Below are 19,429 nucleotides of genomic sequence, written 5' to 3'. Positions count from 1 at the left end.
CCCTATGGGGGAACATGGCCGCTGTAGGACAGCTGCGAGCCCTTTGCCCAAGTCATGCAAATCGAAACGCACCAAGGCAGAAACAAAGGGAGACAAGACCCTTTTTTTCCTTCTTTATTAATTTTTTTTTATTGCGAAAAATAAAACAAAGCTTCATCCAACACATCGTTTGGACTTACTCGTGCTCTGCAGTTTGAGGCTATGTCCACATGTACGCCGCCGTTTTTACACAAATGCAACTGAAAACGTTTTTATTATTTTTTTTTTGGTATGCTTTCAGTAAAAGGCCAAAGTTGCCACAAGATGGCGCCAAAACCCTGGCTAAATCAAAAGTCGGAATTGGTCTCAAGGAAGCATTGGGCGGTGGGGTGTCCGAATCCTTTTTTTTTGTTTGTTTTTTTTTCACTGGAAAATCTCACCAATTGAAGTGAGTTGAGGAGTTTCATGTAGACATAAGTAGTGCTTTGCACATTGAACCTCAACTTAAAGATATACGTACGTCTAAGCAACTAGCTTGCTTTGTCGCGCTAGCTAACATTATTGCCATCCATGTATTGGTAATGAAATGATTGTTTTAGGCCAAGAGAGACAATTTGTCTTGTGTTCCAACACTTGTGTTCATGTGGATGCAGCCTGAGAGAAACACACTTTGAAGACGCATGCCACAAGCTAAATAAAAAATGCGGAGTCATTGTAAACACAGTATAGATAGAAAAATTCAGTGGAATAGCTCAAAGACAATCAGCAAAAAGTCTCATAACGAAAAAGCTTTTAAAGGGGAAGTCAACAATGTTCGATGCCCTTTCACTTGTCCCAAAACGCCTTTCGGATTCCTATTGAGTTTGTGGAATATGAGTGAGGCAGCAAAATCCAGACGTTTTTAGCCATCTCTGCCATTTTGCCACTTTCAATCGCAGTTGCTCAGGTAAGAACCACTCATAGCTCACCGGCTTTCTCTAGCTGAGCCGTGATTGGTCCTTACCTGAGCCCCTGAAGGACGGTGATGTCTTTTTCAGTCGGCAACAAGTGCCAAAATGGCCGCCCCCCTGAGATGAACAAAAACGGTTGGATTTTGTTACATATTCCACCAATACAAGGTCAATCAGAATGTTTCAGACTCGTGGAGCTGCATAGAACATATTCTTCATATTCAAGAAAATATTTGGGGTTGGCTTCCCTAATTTATGACATTAAAATGGGTAAATTTGACCCACAACATAACAAGAAGTTAGTGAGTTCAGTGCAATTTAGTGTGATATATACATACGGTATATTAAGAAACATTTTTTTGATAGCTTTTCATTTGATCCACAATAGCATTAGCGTCAAGTGCTAGTTGATCTGCATGAACATATATTTTCCAATTAGCACATTATTTCACTCTTTTTTTTTTAAACAATTGATGTATTTTTTAAATGAAGTGAGCTTTTTTTTTGAGAGAATTAAAACATGAAACGCCAGCTGCATGACAACACGGTGACGTTTAGACTATATTCGCATTGACATTAGCATCGACACCAATTCTGTCTAGTCGGAATGTCATTTTTTTGTCAAAGTGATCCATGACGAGTCTCAAAAACATTTTGGGGTTGCGCAAATTTCATATAATAATAGTTAAAATATTCAATTGAATAATAATAAACTCAGTGGTTGCGATTTTCTCTTTCCTCAATACCCCAAGTGCAATTAGCACATTCAACGGTTCACAATTTTCCATCCATCCATCCATTTTCTGAACCGCTTAATCCTCACTAGGGTCGCGGGGGGTGCTGGAGCCTATCCCAGCCATCTTCGGGCAGTAGGCGGGGGACACCTCCGGATCAGTTGCCACCCAATCGCAGGGCACACAGAGACGAACAACCATCCACGCTCACAATCGCACCTAGGGACAATTTAGAGCGTCCAATAAGCCTGCCATGCATGTTTTTGGAATGTGGGAGGAAACCGGAGCACCCGGAGAAAACCCACACAAGCCCGGGGAGAACATGCAAACTCCACACAGGGAGGCTGGAGCTGGAATCGAACCCGGTACCTCTGCACTGTGAAGCCGACGTGCTAACCACTGGACTACCGGGCCGCCCTGGTTCACAATTGTAGTTATTATTATTATTTTTTTTGTTGTCTTTGATTACTTATCAGTAGAAAAAAAACCTTTCATAACAAAATGTACGCAGCTTAGCGGCCTATAGTCTGCCTGGCCTCGATTAGCTTGCAGAAAGCAGTGAGAGCGCATACGGCAATGAGTCACAAAATGGAACGGCGAACTGCAAAAGCTCGTAAGGCGGAAGAAACATTTCGACCTCTCGGCTGGATGGTGATTACAGTGTTTGCTCTCCTTCAGCGTGTCAGACCGTTGTTGTTGTTTAAAGCTGTCAAGGTCACACAAACAGTGGTTCATCCGGGTCATGTGATCCCTTTCTTGACATCAAGCTTGAAGGCAGGCAGTGAATATTTGATGCTGGAGGGTGAATGAAATGAGAGACACAAGTCAGATTTCAGTGTTAGACCGATGATTCTGCGTTTTACAAGAAATTTTACAAGAAATTGTAAAATGTCACTTAATTTTTGTTCATCTGCTGGCGACGACCACAAATGTAGTATACTAATAGCTTTTTGTGACATTTTTGTTGTTTGCCATGAGATTTTCAACTATAAAACATATGCCTTGGTTTACATGAAATTACCCTAAAACTTGAAACTTTCCTGGCAACCAAATGTATCTTCATCAGTGTGCAGTATTTTCTCTTGCAGGACTATATATATCATATTTCTCGTTGAAAGGCGGAAAATTCTAAGATTATGACAAGTGGAGAAAATCAATGGATTATCAAAAATAAGGACCGATTCATTTGACACTCGATTAGCTGTTGATTAATCGTTGCACTGCTGTGTTACAGAAACAAATGGTAACCCTTTCATGCACAAATGATGATAATCTCTAACCTGACAACCCGATAAGCTGTGCACTGCAGTAACCGCTATCCCTTGAAAGGGTTAAGCCCCCCCCCCCCCAAAAAAAAATCACACAAAAGTGTAGATGTACATTACATATGTTATAAGTGTGAAACTGGATAATTTCCCACGTGATTGGGAATCACTAAGCTAGATGACTCTGATGCGTGTGCACTAAATAATGCCTAAATCAATGACGGTCCCATTCAGTGTGACCGAAAGGTGTAACCTTGACATCTGCCCTTTACTTCAGTCCTCCGCGTTCTATTTCCGATAAGTCAAGTCAACAGTATTTATAGAGCACTTTCAAACAGCCATCGCTGCATACAAAGTGCTGTACATGGAGCGATCTAACATACACAATAAACAGTAAGACGAACCCGTAATAAAGGCGGTAGAAAGCACCAAGCAGTAAAACCAAGAACAAATCTAAGTCATGCTGAGTCGTATGTCAAAGAATACAAGTGAGTTTTGAGGAGGGCTTTAAAGATGGGCAGCGAGGAGGCTTGCCGAATGTTCAGTGGGAGGTCATTCCAGAGAGATGGACCAGCAACAGAAAAGGCTCGATCCCCTCTGAGCCTCAGTTTAGTTCTTGGTACTTCTAACAAAGACTGGTCCACAGACCTGAGGCGCCGGGCAGGTGTGTAGGGGCGGATGAGCTCAGAGAGATTATTCAGAGATTTGAAAACAAAGAGGAGGATCTTGAAAAGAACTCTAAAGTGAATGGGGAGCCAGTGAAGGGCCAGAGTAGGAGTTATGTGCTCCCTCTTACGAGTACCAGTCAAGAGGCGAGCAGCGGCATTCTGGACCAGCTGAAGGCGCTTAATGGAGGACTGGCTGACTCCAAAGTACAGGGTATTGCAGTATCGAGCCGGGATGTGACAAAGGCATGAATTACTGTCTCAAAGTGTTCATGTGAGAGGAGAAGTTTTATTTTGGCCAGCTGTCTAAGGTGAAAGAAGCTGGATTTAACAACGGCACCAATTTGCCGATCGAGTTTGAAATCACTGTCCACTTTAAGGCCCAAGTTTGAGACCGTTGATTTCAGATAAGGAGACAGGGGGCCCAAGTCTACAGGATGGAATGTACAAGGGCCACTGGGACCAAACAATATCACCTCTGTCTTCTTTTCGTTGAATTTCAAGAAATTGTGTGCCATCCAGGTTTTGATTTCTTCCAGACAGGATAGGAGTGGCCTTAATGAGAAGGCGTAAATAAGGAACAAATGCCGACCAAGGGTCGAGTCGAGAAGACTTTTTAGCCACAACTGATGTCTGCTGGCTAGTTTGGAGTGAAAAAATCTGCTCGGGTCAGTAGCAGAAATGTTTTTGTCTCCCCCCTGCCCCCAGCGTTAAGTGAATAAGCTCAAAGTACTTTCGCTGAGTTATCGCTCCCTTCCTGCTAAGCCAGTGAGCTGTCAGATGTAATGTGACAATCAAGCAGCTGCACTACGGCATGTGTAACCGACGCAGGTAGCGGCGGTGGCGGCGGGTGACAACACGACAGTCACGCAGATGGGGGGGGGGGGGGGGCTTCTGTGTGTGTGTGTGTACAGTACTGGGAAACAAGGTCACGGCTTGTTTTAAATTTAGAGTGGTTTCATTTCCAGTGGACAACCACTCAAAAGACTTGGGTGGGTCGACGTGGCTCTGAGGGTAAGAGCCGTAAATCAGCCACAGGTCTTTTGAAGGACTCTGATGCGCATAAGTATTTACATTCGATCCGGCAGCTATTCTAATCACATGATACCAAGATGATTAAGAAACTTACTTTTAGGCAAATTTGCTTTTGACTCCAACCACCACCTGCAACAGTAAAGCGCAATTCATTCATCAGGTGAAGAATTTTAATAACATTAAAAAAACAAACCAAAAAAAACGTGTTGGCAACTAATAGAAGTATCTGCGGGGTGTGTGTGTGTGTGTGTGTGTGCGCGCGTGCATGTGTGGAATTGTGTGTGTGAGTGTTACTTTGGCTGGCGTGGAACTCTTCTTGGTCTCCCACATGTTGCGTTTGTTCCCAACGTCACTTTGCTTATTCACATCCTGTGACAAGTCAAAACAAAGATTGCATATTGAGCCGAGATTTAGCTTTTTTTCCCCTCTAAAGTGATTCCTAACACGAACAAATGATGTGATAAAGTGCATTTTTATTATTGTTGAGAATAACACAAGAGAGTGGCCACATTTTGGCAGCATAGTCTACAGCCACACCACAAAACATTTGCTGGTCGGTTAATAACATCATCGATCGGACCTTCAAAATCCGACATTACAGCAAATACAATCTTGTCCACTCCAGGGACGTTCTGTGCTGTCATTGGGGATTCCAAGAAGAAAAAAAATGGTCCATGTAGTAGTCGATGAGTGCAGATTTCCAACAGGGGGAAGTGTTGCCTCACGAGAGAAGCACAAGCTTATTGGCTGGGAGGCTAAAGATATCGCTCATAAAGTCGAGCTCAAAAAGACATTGTGGGTGGGGAGGATGTGGACGCAAGAGTTGACCATATGCAGCCGCGTTCGGCTTCGAGAACCCTGACGCAACAACCTTTTGCATATACCCATTGTAGAGGTGGGGTTGGGGTGGCATTACGTCATGTTCACGACTAAGTCGGCTGACCGTGTCAATCTGACAGCTGGGAAACAAATTGTGTGCGCAAAGACCGAGGATGGTGATTCAATTTTTTTTAAAGCATTTATCATTATCTACAGTAACCTTGTTGATAGTGAGAGACTTTGGCATACATCCACCTCACAAGAATTCCGTTTTGCATCGTGTAATGTTGAAACCTAATCTTGACCGTGTACATCATATCACAGCCATGAGAGTGTTGCGGCGGATATTTTACATTTGTGCGTGGTTGTGCAGAAGGCTGGGATTTATCGGGCCTCGCTGCAGGCTTTGTCGCCACCGCTGCCTCTGGTGGCGGTTCTGACGCGGGAGGCGCCGTCTTCTCGGCCTGTGCGGCTTTCGCCATCCGGCTGGCGACGTTTCCTTTGATAGACACCGTATCCTGGGGTGTGGGGGGTAAGGGGTGGGGGGGTACCTTGAATTACAAGCTTCATTCATTTCATGGCAATACCCGCAATTTAAAGCCGTCATATCCCAAATCAACTTTCCCCATTGAAATGAATGCAAAAGCCAATGATCTGTTCCAACCTCCGAAAAACACCAACCACGTTTTCTAATAACCCTCATACTTAAGATCAATTAATATTCACTATTTTCAAGAAAAAAATCAGTTGTCTGGAGGTTTATAACAACTGCAATCTTGATGCTAGTTTTATTAGCCCATCAAAGGTTTTTTTGCTTGATGTTTTACCATTAAGCTAGCTGAATTTCATAAATAACTACACAATATTTGATTCCGTTGCTAAGTATCTGTCTTCATGCTTAGGAAGGGCAACCTACACATCATGGTTAGAAAAAAAACACTCGGGAAGTCAGAGGCACCAAGCTACTTCCTGTTATGTGAATTCCAAACCCTTGTAAAATTTCAACTCGTAACCTCAGGCAACACTGTATTTCATAATCAGGGATGTGGTGAAGCTCTTCCAGGGTTAGCACCTTATTTGCTGGAGTCTCGGACATGTTGCCACTCTCCCACATGCTCTTGATGCTACGCGTGCCCCCTGAGGGGATGTCAGCCATGAGAGGTTTGGGAGATTTCACATCTTTGTTCCCCTGCGGAACGAAAAGAAGATGGCTGACGGTTTTTGGAATTATGAGAATACATTTGTAATATTGTGAAGAAAGTCTTAAAGATGAAATGCAAATGGACTTAAAAAGTAAATACAAGAAAAAAATGAAAGCATTGAAATAGAGGAAAATCAGAAATAATGTCATAATACGGGATAACAGTTGCAGTCGCATGAGGATGAAGATGGTCTCGAAAAAAAAAATACATAAGGTGGAGCATCACCTGTACGGCCGAGGCGTACTGTTCGAGTCTGCTTCCGATCTTGGAGACGATGGGGGCGTGCGACGCTCTCACGCTGGACCCGGGCAGCAAAAGTCAGACTCTTGGGGACGCTTCATTAGGCACACCTGCCCCGCGTCCAAACGATCCCCCAAATTCTCACCTTTTCTGCGCCGACTTGCTCAAGAATTCCGCCTTCTCCCCGATCTGTTGCGAAAAACAATAACGCGCCGTTACGACACGAAGCGGAGTCAGCTGCCAGCAGGTTCGCGTCGCCCTGCGGATTGTCGAACAGTCTGACTTTGTCTGCTGCCAGGCGGTCGCTTTTGATTGAGGGGAACGTTGCGTTCTCCTGAACTGAGATGGTGGCCAGCTTGTGTGAATCATTTTGAATCGCCGCTTGAAATGTTTGTTGCTTGCTCGAGTGCTTTCAAGAACATCTGGGCGCCAGTTGAAAGCAGTCGACGCAAAGTTGAGCGCAAACACTTGCAAGTGTGTCTCTCGATGTTGTACAACAAGCCCCAGTGAGATGGACAACTATTGACTTCGTGACATTTACTTTGAGTAAGTGAGCCCAGTCACTTGGAAGCTGGAATGTTCAGAGGAAAAGTCTGAATTTGACATGGGTGAAGTTAGGATTCGACAACAATGAATTAGAAATTGGGGTTGAATGAATTATATGAATGAATCAATGAAAAAAAAAGCTGTTACATGTTGGCCAAAAATACTTTTTCACAAGAAAACATTTTTCACGAGAAATGTCAGAGAATCAAGTCTTCACTTTACAAGAATAAATTAAGCATTTTTTTTTAATGAGGAAAATAGTCGGCATTTTATGAAGCCTTAATATTATACAGATTTTCTTTTACCCCCCCCCCCCCAAAAAAAAGCTGCGCTTGTATGAGAAAGTCGGACTATTGCATTGTACAATGTTATTTTACACACACAAAAAAAAACAATTGCTATTAGGATTTTTTTTCCCCTTCAGAAAATAATTGCAAACATACAAAATTTAAAAAGTTATCATCTGAGGAAAATTGTAACTACAGGAATGAAATAATTATATATAAATATACAGTATAATACAAGTAATTATGTAATACATGGAGAAAAAAAGGGATGTTTTCAAAAAGGAATCAAGATTCACATATATATGGTCTGAGATGAAAATTCATGTTTATCCCAAAAAGCCATCAATTTGTAATCTTACAAGAAAAAAGATGAATTATAATTTGGAAATTCTATTATTAAAAATAAAATCATAGTATAATGAGCAAAGAATCTGTTTTATTTTTTCAAAATCATACAAAAATAAAAATTTATGCCAATCGTTGGAATATTCCAAGAAAAAAAAAAGGTCATTTATGAGACTAAATTCCACATGACTTAAATTTAGTCACGTTGTCGGGCCGCAAGTATGAGATGCCGCGCGACAGTGCAGACGAAATATTTTGACACATATTTACAAATCTCACTGCTCGTCACGTTTTGTCCACGGTTTCCCGCCGTGCGATTGCCGGGGACACATGGCTTACCTTGGATGAACCTTTGGGGGTGATGGTGAACGAGGGCTTCACGGGTTCTTGCTCCAGCTGTTTCTTCTTCTCCGCAGCCTCCGCTCTCCTCTTCTCAATCTCCTCCCTCATCCTCTTCCTCTCCTCCTGCGGCGCAGACGTCCACGCTGGCACACTTGCGGCCGAAGAACCCCAAAAGTCACAAGAGGTTCCTCCTCACCTGCTCTTTGCTTTTTTTGTCCTCCAGCTCTTGCTTCTTCTGCTTCTCCTCCTCCCCAAGGACCTTCTTCCTCTCCTCCCTCTTCCTCTTCAGCTCCTCCAGCTCAGCCTCGGCGTGGTGCTGCTTCAGTTTCATCTTCTCCATCTCCTCGCTCTGCGCGTCGTTCCGCCGTCTCTGGAGCTCCTGCAGTTTGTGCTCGGCCTCCTGCCGCTCGGAGACGTCCGACCCCGTCGAGGGTACGTCGTCCCTGCCGGTTAGAAAAGTGTCACTGTACAAAAAGAAAGTCTCTAGTTTTGACGAGAGCGTCGTCCAGATTTGGCGAGAACGCTCACAATCCAATTTGTGATTCGGCAAGGAACAAATCACAGTCGTAAGAGTATGAGCATCATGTCGAAAGTAAAACGTCACAGTCGGACAGGGATAAAGTCAGACTTTTACAAGAATAAATTGGTGAATTTGACAAGAAAATAGTCAGACTTTTACAAACGTCACATTGCTAATGTGGCGCATACCGGTGACAAATTCCTTGTGTGTTTTACATACTCGGCCAATAAAGATGATTCTGATTCAACAACTTCGAAAAGAAAAAAAAAAATCTAACAAGCGTGGATTATTTTGTAACTTACATTTTGTCATGCTTTCAGATGACAGATTGATTTATAGTCCTAAATCAAGTGACTTGGCCCGAGTGGTGCTCCCCCCCCCCCCCACCACAAAAAAAATAAAATAAATACAATTTTACAATTATCATATTCGGTGAATTCTCTGAGCCGTTTTACCTGGATAGCTTGTCAGGTTTTTTCAGTTTATTCTCGATGAGTGCTCCATTTAGTTTGGTCGCTGCATTCTTGGGGGCAGAAAAACAGGACAAATTGAAGGTCCAAAAACACAATAATTATTAAAAAAAACTACATTATAACAAAAAACATGTGATTTTCATTTTTTATGTCAAATGTGTATGTGTATATATATAAACGTCTTTACCTTATCTTTGATCCCCACTCTCTTTAGCTTGTCATCCTTTAAATATAATAGTGATGTAATCAGTAGTGTATCCACATTGTACTGCAAATTGATGGCTTCCATGATATTCGGACAAATGTACATCGTAAAAAATCAAAGCGTCAAACCTCCTCTTTCTTCCTCTTCTCCTCCATCTCCCTCTTTTTGCGTTTCTCCTCGTCTTTTTTGTTCCTCTCTTCGGCTTCCTTTTTCCGTTTTTCCTCCTCTTCTTTCTTCTTCCTCTCTTCCGTCTCTCTCCTCTTCTGCTCCTCCGCCTTTTTCTTCCTCTCCTCCTCGGCTTCTTTCTGCCGCTTTTCCTCCTCCGCTTTCCTCTCCTTCTCCTCCATCTCCCGTTTTTCCTGCTCCTCCTTCCGTTTCTTCTCCTCCTCCAGCTCCCGTCGTCTTCGCTTTTCCGCCTCTTCCTCGTCTTTCCGGCGTTTCTCCTCCAGCTCCCGCTTTCGCGCTTCCTCCTCTTCCTTCTTCCTCCTCTCTTCCATTTCCCTTTCTTGTCTCTCCTCCTCTTCTTTTCTCTTCCTCTCCTCCTCCTCCTCTTTTTTCTGCCTATCTTCCTCTATCCTCCGCTTTTCCTCCATTTCTTTCCGCCGCCGCTCCTCCTCTTCTCCCTCCCTTCTCCTTTGCTCGCTTTCTGCTTCCTCATCAACATCAGGAGCAGCCGCCTCCTCTTCCTCAGCTTCACCCGCATCCTGCGAAAGAAGCGGGGGGGGGGGGGGGGGGGTTGTTTAGTTTTTTGTTTCACTTTTCCGAAGTTAGCAGGAGGAGTTAACTGAAAAGTTTGGAAGAAAGAACAAACCTCAGTTCTGGAGGCGAGTGTGATCGACACCTCTACCGGCTCCTATCAAAAGATTTGAGACACACGCAAATGTGAACAGTGTCGAGCGGATTTAATGAACAACAGCTCCAAGATCTTGGTGTACTTTTTAATTGCTTTGTGCTCGGCGTCTACCCGGAACACATCAAAGACGTGAGTTCAGCGCCATAATTTGCAAAGAGACATAAATACATAATTGATGTCTGGAACCAGCTTATTACCTCTTCCTCTTTCTTTGAATCATCTTCCTCCTTTTTCCAGGAGGTTGCGTCAAGCACGTCCTCTTGGACTGGTTCTTCCTCCTCCCCCTCATCCTTCTTCTCCTCCTCTTTCGCATCTCTCGGCCTCCCTCCGTCATCGTCATCGTCCGCCTGAGTTTCTGGTGATTCGTCCAGCCCGTTGGCCGCAGCGAAACTCGGGTCCAACTCCTTCTGCCTCTCGATGGCCTCCTGCATCCTCTTCTGCCTTCGCTCCTCCCTCTTGGCCAGACGCTCCTCCAGAGCCTGGTCGTCGTCCGCCGCCGCCAAACTCATGGCCGAGGAAGCGGAGGCCTCGCCGGGTGTCACACTGGAAGCACAGATTGACGCCTTGACATCAAGTTTTAATCTCATTCACTGCCATTGACGGCTTTAGACGTCAAATATCCTTTTTTCTGGCCTATTGTGTCATTTTTTCATTCATTGGGCGCACCGCATTATAAGATGCAATCTACTGTGCATCCACTAGATGGTGCTATGCTCAAGGAAACGACAACAGAATGATCAGCATGAGCAGCAACACAGCTCACTTAACCAACAGAAAGTTAGGGTTAGGGGAGGAGAAGTTGTAAAAAAAATCTTTGGGTTGTGTTCACCGCCCGCGCGATGCCTTGCGTTTCTTACTCGTTGGCGCCGATCACGACGCCGCTTCCGAAGTCTTCCGACTCTCTCATCTTCTTCCTCTCCTCCCTCGCTCGTCTCCTTTCCTCCCGAGCCGCCTCCTCGTCGTCGTCGTTGGTGTAGCCCATTCTGTCAAAGCCAACGTGTGCATATATGATATGTTGTGTTCTGCAAGTCTTGTGTGTCTTCTTCTGTACCTCAAGGTACAATATCCTCCAGGGTGGTTAGATCAGATTAGCTCTTTTTGGGGGTGAGGGTTCTAAAAATGGTTCGCTTTTCTTTTTTCATTACATTTCTAATAGTTTTAGTATTGTATAGTCGAGGCTTTTTTTGTTTTGTTTTTTAAAATTATATTTGGCAAGGGAGGTCCAGTGGTCCAGTGGTTAGCGCGTCAACCTCACAGTGCAGAGGTTGTGGGTTTATGTGGAGTTTGCATGGGTTTTCTCCGGGTCCTCCGGTTTCCTCTCAAATTCCAAAAACATGCGTGCCAGGCTGATTGAACACTCCAAATTGTCCCTCCGTGTGAGTGTGAGCTCGGATGGTTGTTCGTGTATGTGTGCCCTGCGTTTGGCTGGCAACTTGTTCAGAGTGTCCCCCGCCTACTTCCCGAAGACAGCTGGTATAGGCTCCAACACCTCCCGTGACCCTTATGAGGATAAAGCGGATCGCAAAATGGATGGATTGATGGAATATTTGGCAAATTTGTGGAGTGCAAGATCGATCATTAGCTAAATATGTTCCAAGTGGAATTCAGCCAGAGAGTCTTAACAACTGTAGAAGAATTACTCTCAGGGGACAAGAACCATGGTGGATGTTTGTTGACACGTGCACTATTTTGACAGCCAGGTAGTGTGAACAGGATTAAGGAAAAATCCCCCTCAACATGTCCGAGCACTGAGTGAGTGAAAGCTGTGATGAAACTAACATGTGAAAACATTGGTGTGATGGACTTGATTCCGTGGAGCTTGACTCACTTCTCGGCTTCCAGGCGCATCTGTTCCCTCCTTTGTCTCCTCAGCTCCATGCGGCGGTCAAAGTCGTCATCCATGATAGCCCAAAGATTCGCTTTCTCTATTGGAGACAAAACACAACATGGAGAAGCCAAATATTCGTAAATCAGTCATATTTGTTGTTCTTTGCGGAGGATAAATAATATCCCAACCTGCTCTGCGCTGGTCCGAAGTCTAGTTAGTCTATTTTCAGTTTCCAAATGGCAAGTTGCGCCGAGGGCGTGCAAAAGGAAGGCAAAAATGTGTTTGGCAATCATAGATGCTATTCATTAGCCTGTCTTTGGGATTTCAGTTTTGTTAGCATTCACCTATCATTTTTTGTTCATTTAAATAACGCAAAGTGTGATGCTTTTGGTTTTATGTTTGCTTTGAAAGTAAACTTAGAATAGGGTAAATTGTCAATAAACACCTCGAAGGGGCCTATCTCAAAAAATTCAAAAGGTGACTCACTCGTATCTCAAGGCACCACCGTAAAGTATTCTAGTAGTTCTATGATTGCTAATCTCAATGCGTTCACATCATTTTTTTTTGTATTCAAGCAAACTAAATTCACATTCAAAGAAAAAGCCCTTTTGACAATCAAGTTAAATCAACTGATTTTAAAATGCAGATTCCCGATGCCTCCTGCAAAATTAGAAAACACTATTCAGATCAACCAACAAAGAGCATAATCGTACATACAATACAGACATCAGTCCCGAGAAAGTCAAAGGCCCCCCACCCCGAAAAAAGAGCAAATCAAAGTGCAATTGAGTACCGAAACAGTAGCTCAGCTTTGGTTGAGGGACGCCCGCTCGTCTTGTCGCCACATATCAACCCGAGTCTGGATTGTATCTCGCTCCTTGTGTAGCACAAAGAATTCCTGATCCTTTTTCTTCCAGCGACTTCAACTACCACAAAAGGAAAAGCGTCTCCTTCTGGCTCCTCTTCCTCCTCCTCCTCCTCCTCCTCCTTCCCTCAGTCTCACTTTTCACAACTCTTTACACATCAGAGTCGTGCCTCTTGCTCCACATCACCTTGTTTACATGTTTAACCATTTCATGGGTGTTGTGCCACGTTATTAAAAGTGGAAATGTATGTAACCGCAGTTAAAACAAACAAACAAAAAAGCTACTTTTGTAGTTTAGTGGTACATAATGTTGGTTTCTTGCATAGGATGTGGGTTTGATTCCCGGGCCACTGCCAATCCCAAAACCGGGTTTAAAAATAAATAAATAAATAAAATTGCTAATGGTGTACTGTGTAATGAAGGACAAAAGTGTCACAAACAAATCGTGTGAGTGACTCACTGAGGCGACAATCGGAAAGTCCAACCAACAAATGAAATAGATTTCAGAGTCTGCCGTGCTTTTGTCACTTCTGCTGTTCGGACTGTCCATCAAACACTTTTCATACTATGAGCATAGATTAAAATAACGTGACTTCCAGTTGTCTTTATGTACACGCTGTAGCTATTGACTGCCTCCAGACGAAGATGACTGCTGTCCAAATAATATGAGCGATTTCTATTCACTGCTTGATCCCAAATGTGACTAATGGCATCCCGTCGAGGGGTGGGGGGGATGCCATATACAGTCACAAATAATACACTTATAGTGGATACATCATCAGGGAACAATTGTAACACATTTTGTCACATGTAAAAATTCACTTAACTTCTGGGGTCAACGAAAATAATCTGACACCAATGTGAAAACCTCAGACAATTATGTCAAAATGTACTTCGTGCCACTGACTATGATTATCTTTTCCCTCTTACTTAAATTCATTCATTCATTCATTCATCTTCCTAACCGCTTGATCCTCACTAGGGTCGCGGGGGGTGCTGGAGCCTATCCCAGCTGTCTCCGGGCAGTAGGCGGGGGACACCCTGAATCGGTTGCCAACCAATCGCAGGGCACACAGAGACGAACAACCATTCGCACTCACACTCACACCTAGGGACAATTTTAGAGTGTTCAATCAGCCTGCCATGCATATTTTTGGAATGTGGGAGGAAACCGGAGCACCCGGAGAAAACCCACGCAGGCCCGGGGAGAACATGCAAACTCCACACAGGGAGGCCGGAGCTGGAATCGAACCCGGTACCTCTGCACTGTGAAGCTCACGTGCTAACCACTGGACTACCGGGCCGCCCTTACTTAAATTTTCCACATTTATTGTTATAATACCCCCTCCCTCAATAATCTTGCAATTTGATACGGAGACTGGGATTCCATTTTGAAAGACAAAGAACAATCAGAAAATCATCAACACCATGCATCTAGCACAAACGCAATCATAAACCCATGTTACATTGATGACTTCACTAGTTAAGGTGGTCCACACAAACCGTAAAATTATGCTCATTAATGGTGTTAGCTAACTTACTAGCCTAAATAGCATGCTAGCACAAATTCATGTGAGATCATGCGCGGGCAAACAAACATGATAGCACTAGCACTTTCAACAAACACAAGTTATTCAATTCACCTGTTTTGGGAGGGAACATTGTCATTTGGGAAAGAACAACAAACAAAAAAACCAAAACCCAACAAAACTGACACCAAAAAAAACCCCACCATTATTGAAATGAAGCTAACAACAACATTCCATGAGATGCTGCCAAAACAGCAAATCGGCAACATTTTATGTGAGTGATAGATGAGTAAGTGATTGCTATACAATTTTAGTAAATACAGTACTATTTAACCGTTGGGGTTCTTTATCATGGCAATAAAAGCAAAAATTCAAAAGAACAGATGAAAGACAATAAAGACTGAAGCAGACAGGAAGTGACCGACCTCTCAGCCTTGTCAGCACCGTAATCCCAGATTGCTCGTGTTTGGCCAGAATCCAGCACAAACACAGTTCTCCTGATTGGCAATCAATTAGTTCTGACTAAGCCACGTTTCAGAACACGCTTTCACTGTTACGCTGCAACTCTGGATCACGCCAGAACGCAACCGCCTAAGCAATCCAGTCACTTGAGTGTCTTCCATCTGTACAAGCACATCTTAATCAGTCCGTTAATCTAACCTGTAAAGGCATCATATCTTAATACACGGAGAAACTTTTACGAGGGGGGAGGCAGCACACTTATAGCTGACGAGAAGCATTTACAATCCATCCACAAGTCACAGCGGCTTCCTCGACATGACCAAACATGGTCACCTGGGGGGAGGGAAAAAAATAACAATTCCCTGACCAGGAAACAAATTCCAAATTGTTTACATGGCGTGACATACTGTCGTCGACTCCTATTAAAATGTTTGCATACGCTCGAGTTGGAAAGAAGGCTGTTTTGTTATTAGGCCTGAGATTGGAGGGTTATGGAGGACTCGCACTTCAGCTTTATGTGAAATAAAATCCTCGGGGCATCCAATTTATTGGCAAATTAAGTGATTTTTGTCTGCAGCAGTGATTTGCAAAGAGTGGTCCCACTAATAATTTTCGGGCGCCCTCTAGTGGTAGGACAAAGAATCACTAAGTACAGTTCAGTTGTTTTGAACGTTGAAATTCTTAACGTTTGAGTTTGATGTGAATAAACATTAATGTAAACGTTTTATTGAACTTTGAATCACTAGTTAGGTACTTTTTTGTGTCCACCTAACTCCGTTTTTTTTTTGTTGTTGTTGTTTTTTGTTTTTAATTTAGCTGTTAGCTGAGTTATTCATTCATTCATTCATCTTCCTAACCGCTTGATCCTCACTAGGGTCGCGGGGGGTGCTGGAGCCTATCCCAGCTGTCTTCGGGCAGTAGGCGGGGGACACCCTGAATCGGTTGCCAGCCAATCGCAGGGCACACAGAGACGCACAACCATTCGCACTCACACTCACACCTAGTGACAATTTAGAGTGTCCAAACAGCCTGCCATGCATATTTTTGGAATGTGGGAGTAAACCGGAGCACCCGGAGAAAACCCACGCAAGCCCGGGGAGAACATGCAAACTCCACACAGGGAGGCCGGAGCTGGAATCGAACCCGGTACCTCTGCACTGTGAAGCCGACGTGCTAACCACTGGACTACCGGGCCGCCGTTAGCTGAGTTAATGAAATGTAATTTGATGGATTTTTGTCTGATTTTGACATTTTTCACTTTTGCGCTTTTACAATATGAAAACTGCATTTTAAAATTGCTTATTTATTGTATTATTTTGGGAAAATGTGTTCAATTTTACACCCGGCATAAAGATTTTATGCTGACCACAAGAACTGATGTTAGTTGAAAACTTTAAGAAAGAAGCAAAAAAAAAACGGCCACAAGCAAAATGTTTAGCGTTCAAACATTACAGTGGTTTACGACGATATTAAATAAAACTCTCTTGTTTTATGCTAATTTATTTTACTCTTCGTTATGTTGTATTTACTGAGGGTGCTAAGAATTTTTAGGGGTGGTAAAATATTTGAGAACCACTGGCCGACAGCATGAGAAAAGGTGGACTTGCAATTTATTTTCTTGCTCGGGGCCTGACAGGACAGCACAACCCATCATCTGGCCCAGTGGTGCGGTCGGCCTCCTTTTAAGGAAGCACGCATGCAGCCGCCCTTGTCGTTCTCCGGTCCCAGCTTCGGCCAAGCTGCAGGGCCATGGATGGAGAGCACCGTTTACGCTTGCAAATATCTGCCGCCGCAACACAAAGTGACCGTCCCAAAATAACCTCTTTCCATTTAGATTGTCATGAATCAACATTCCACATGCTTCCTCGTGAGACTAAAAGTATGAAAGGGAGGCTAATGGGCTATCTGTACTGTCAATGAATGCCGGATTTAACAATTATGAGGCGACAAAAAGGATCGTTGTCATTAAAATAGCGACGCGTCCATACAGGACAAACAAATCTTCATCATAAAATGCCATTTTAGTTGCCTGGAAGACTTTTGGTCTTGTTGCTTGCTAGGCAAGAAAAGGTGGCAGCAACACAAATTCTGTGTGACATCTACTCCCCAAAACGTATTGTAAGGATGGTTTCTTGAGATGAATTTCATAAAATGCTTTGTAATTTAAAAAACAAAGGCGGGGGTGGGGCAGTGGGGGGTTCCAGGACAGTACCCTCTATTTTTAGCATTTATTTACGACTTTGCAAGAAAAAATTGCTTTTTCCCCAACTTTCTCATCAGCTGGATATGGGGCTGAGGGCACCATGAGATGATACTAAAGCATACAAATTCTTTCCTAAATCGTCACGCTTCGGGACTTTAAAGTCCCTTAAATAGTAAAATCAATGTCAGACTTGATGAATGACTCCATAAAAAAAAAAAAAAAACCTAACTGGATAGCCCTGTCTTCTTTCCTTTTAAGCCTCCAATCCGGGCAGTCCTTCTGATTAACAGTCATGCAGTAAATGTAGCATGTAATTCACAAATCAATCAACGTTTTTATGAACGAAGCACATCTCGTGCACAAGGCAATGGAATCGAAACGTTAAGAAAAAAAATGACAAAAACGTTCATAGCTTTTCAAGTTCAAAACGGGAGATGGAAGAACATGCAAGTCTAAACAAGTGATGGTGGATTTACTCTTAAAGAAGGAAGAGGACGCTTAGGAAGCCCAAACACACGTCCACTCCATCTTGAGGGAGCAACACACACGCACACACACACACACACACACATTCAGTCCCAAGTGGCCTCTTTTACCTTTAATACCATCTAAGGAATACGCATGTCCCCCAAAGACGTTGGTCCACTGTGTGTGGACCATTTTGCATCCTGCGATCTGAAGTACCATACTCAATGTATGCAAGTATTTGTCAAGTCTGTACCATTGCATTTCTACTCTCTTGTCAGGTTACATCTATAATAGGACACATAATACAAACTAAGTGAAACATTCATTCTGAACATCATTGCCTTCAGGAGGGTGGTCATCTTTTTTTCATTTTTTTTTTTGTCATTTCGGCTATTTTTAAATTCAACACTCCTGACTATTTGTCTTTGTCATGACTTAAACGGTCAATAACGGGTAACTTGAGTGGCAATTAAATATGCATATGACAACCGAAAGGAGCTGGAAATTGGAAGTACAAGGCCAATGAGATGGCACAAGTTTGAGTCAATAATTTTTAGAAAGTAGTCAAAAAGCATCGCAACGGACCAAGGAGGAGACTTACCCAAACGGCAAACCACAGTGAGCAGTTTCCAACTTGAAAACAGGAGCAGGAGAGCAAGCAGAGGTTTTATTAGTCCAACGTGAAAGCTTGAGCCCCGCCTGCATGATTCACATTGGATTTCTGCATATGGCCCTTTTTTTTTCCAGGATTCCATCCCCGCCACAGAAAGTGTGACTTAAATGTTTGGAAGGTTTATTTTGATTTCTTTTTGATAAGGGACCTATATAGCACATCATAATTTCATACATTCATTGCATTATTGTTACCCACTGTAACAACTCCCAATTTCAGCATGAACACTCATCTTAATTCAAAAGGACTTAGTCATTAAAAACATACGCTCACACCTAATTCCACACAGGAAGGCCGCAGACAGAATCGAACCCCGCACCTCTGCACTGTGAGGCGGCCTAAATACTTATTACATTAAAAAGAATTTCAGACATTGCATAAAAAAAATACCGACCAAAATGAAATCAAGCATTTAATACGGATTGAATGCAAATGTACTAAAAAGTGAAATACAACTAAAGTGCAACTGGGTGGTGACTCTTTCAAAACTCAATGCAGCTCTGCTTACCGTTTGGCTTTGATGTCATGTGTCACGACTCCGTGACCAGAGTCACTCTTATGTCAGTTGTTCAGTTCAAAAAGTGAAAATCATGATTTGTGAAACAATCAAAGCAGGATAAATTGCGATTTTCGCTTTGAGCTATCGAAATGTATTCAGTTTTCCCCAAGATTTATTGGTATTATGATAGCATGGAAGTTTAAAAAAAAAGTTTAAATCTTATCCTGGATGTTGATAACGTTCCTAAATGTAGTCAAAGTAGGACTGAAACAAGGATTTTTTTTGTAACATCTTTATTTGCTTCACCCCCACCCCCCCAAAAAAAATAATTTACTTAAACACAACAGTGGTTCCTACCTTTTGAGCCTACCTACCTTTTCCATGAGAATTTAACATGCTACAGTATTATTATTTTTTTGCAGTGGAAAATCCTTTTTGTTGA

At 43.0% G+C, this 19,429-nt stretch overlaps 2 protein-coding genes across 5 annotated transcripts in view; both read right to left on the bottom strand.

Annotated features, from left to right (window-relative positions):
* Positions 1-19,429, bottom strand: part of tnnt2d (troponin T2d, cardiac) — a 32,231-nt gene that overhangs the window by 7,238 nt on the left and 5,564 nt on the right. The window lies entirely within an intron of this gene.
* Positions 286-18,521, bottom strand: cald1b (caldesmon 1b). 4 transcript variants are annotated; one of them, XM_052060704.1, is made up of 17 exons: positions 18,417-18,521; positions 12,289-12,385; positions 11,318-11,443; positions 10,658-11,003; positions 10,419-10,460; positions 9,736-10,311; positions 9,590-9,625; positions 9,385-9,452; positions 8,606-8,852; positions 8,407-8,532; positions 7,035-7,078; positions 6,875-6,947; positions 6,520-6,636; positions 5,801-5,965; positions 4,923-4,997; positions 4,723-4,757; positions 286-2,458 (listed from the first exon to the last, which is right to left on the bottom strand). In XM_052060704.1, the coding sequence occupies exons 2-16, from the start codon at positions 12,360-12,362 to the stop codon at positions 4,725-4,727; spliced, it is 2,148 nt and encodes a 715-aa protein (XP_051916664.1). In that variant the 5' UTR covers positions 12,363-12,385; positions 18,417-18,521; the 3' UTR covers positions 286-2,458; positions 4,723-4,724. The 4 variants fall into 4 exon arrangements, with proteins under 4 accessions (XP_051916664.1, XP_051916663.1, XP_051916665.1 ...); XM_052060703.1 differs by lacking the exon at positions 18,417-18,521 and adding an exon at positions 13,082-13,262; XM_052060705.1 differs by lacking the exons at positions 9,590-9,625; positions 18,417-18,521 and adding an exon at positions 13,082-13,263.

The sequence above is a fragment of the Hippocampus zosterae genome, chromosome 3 (assembly GCF_025434085.1).
Source record: "Hippocampus zosterae strain Florida chromosome 3, ASM2543408v3, whole genome shotgun sequence".
NCBI lineage: Eukaryota > Metazoa > Chordata > Actinopteri > Syngnathiformes > Syngnathidae > Hippocampus > Hippocampus zosterae.
Note: the sequence above shows the minus strand (reverse complement) of the source record. Positions and strands in the feature narration are given on the sequence as shown.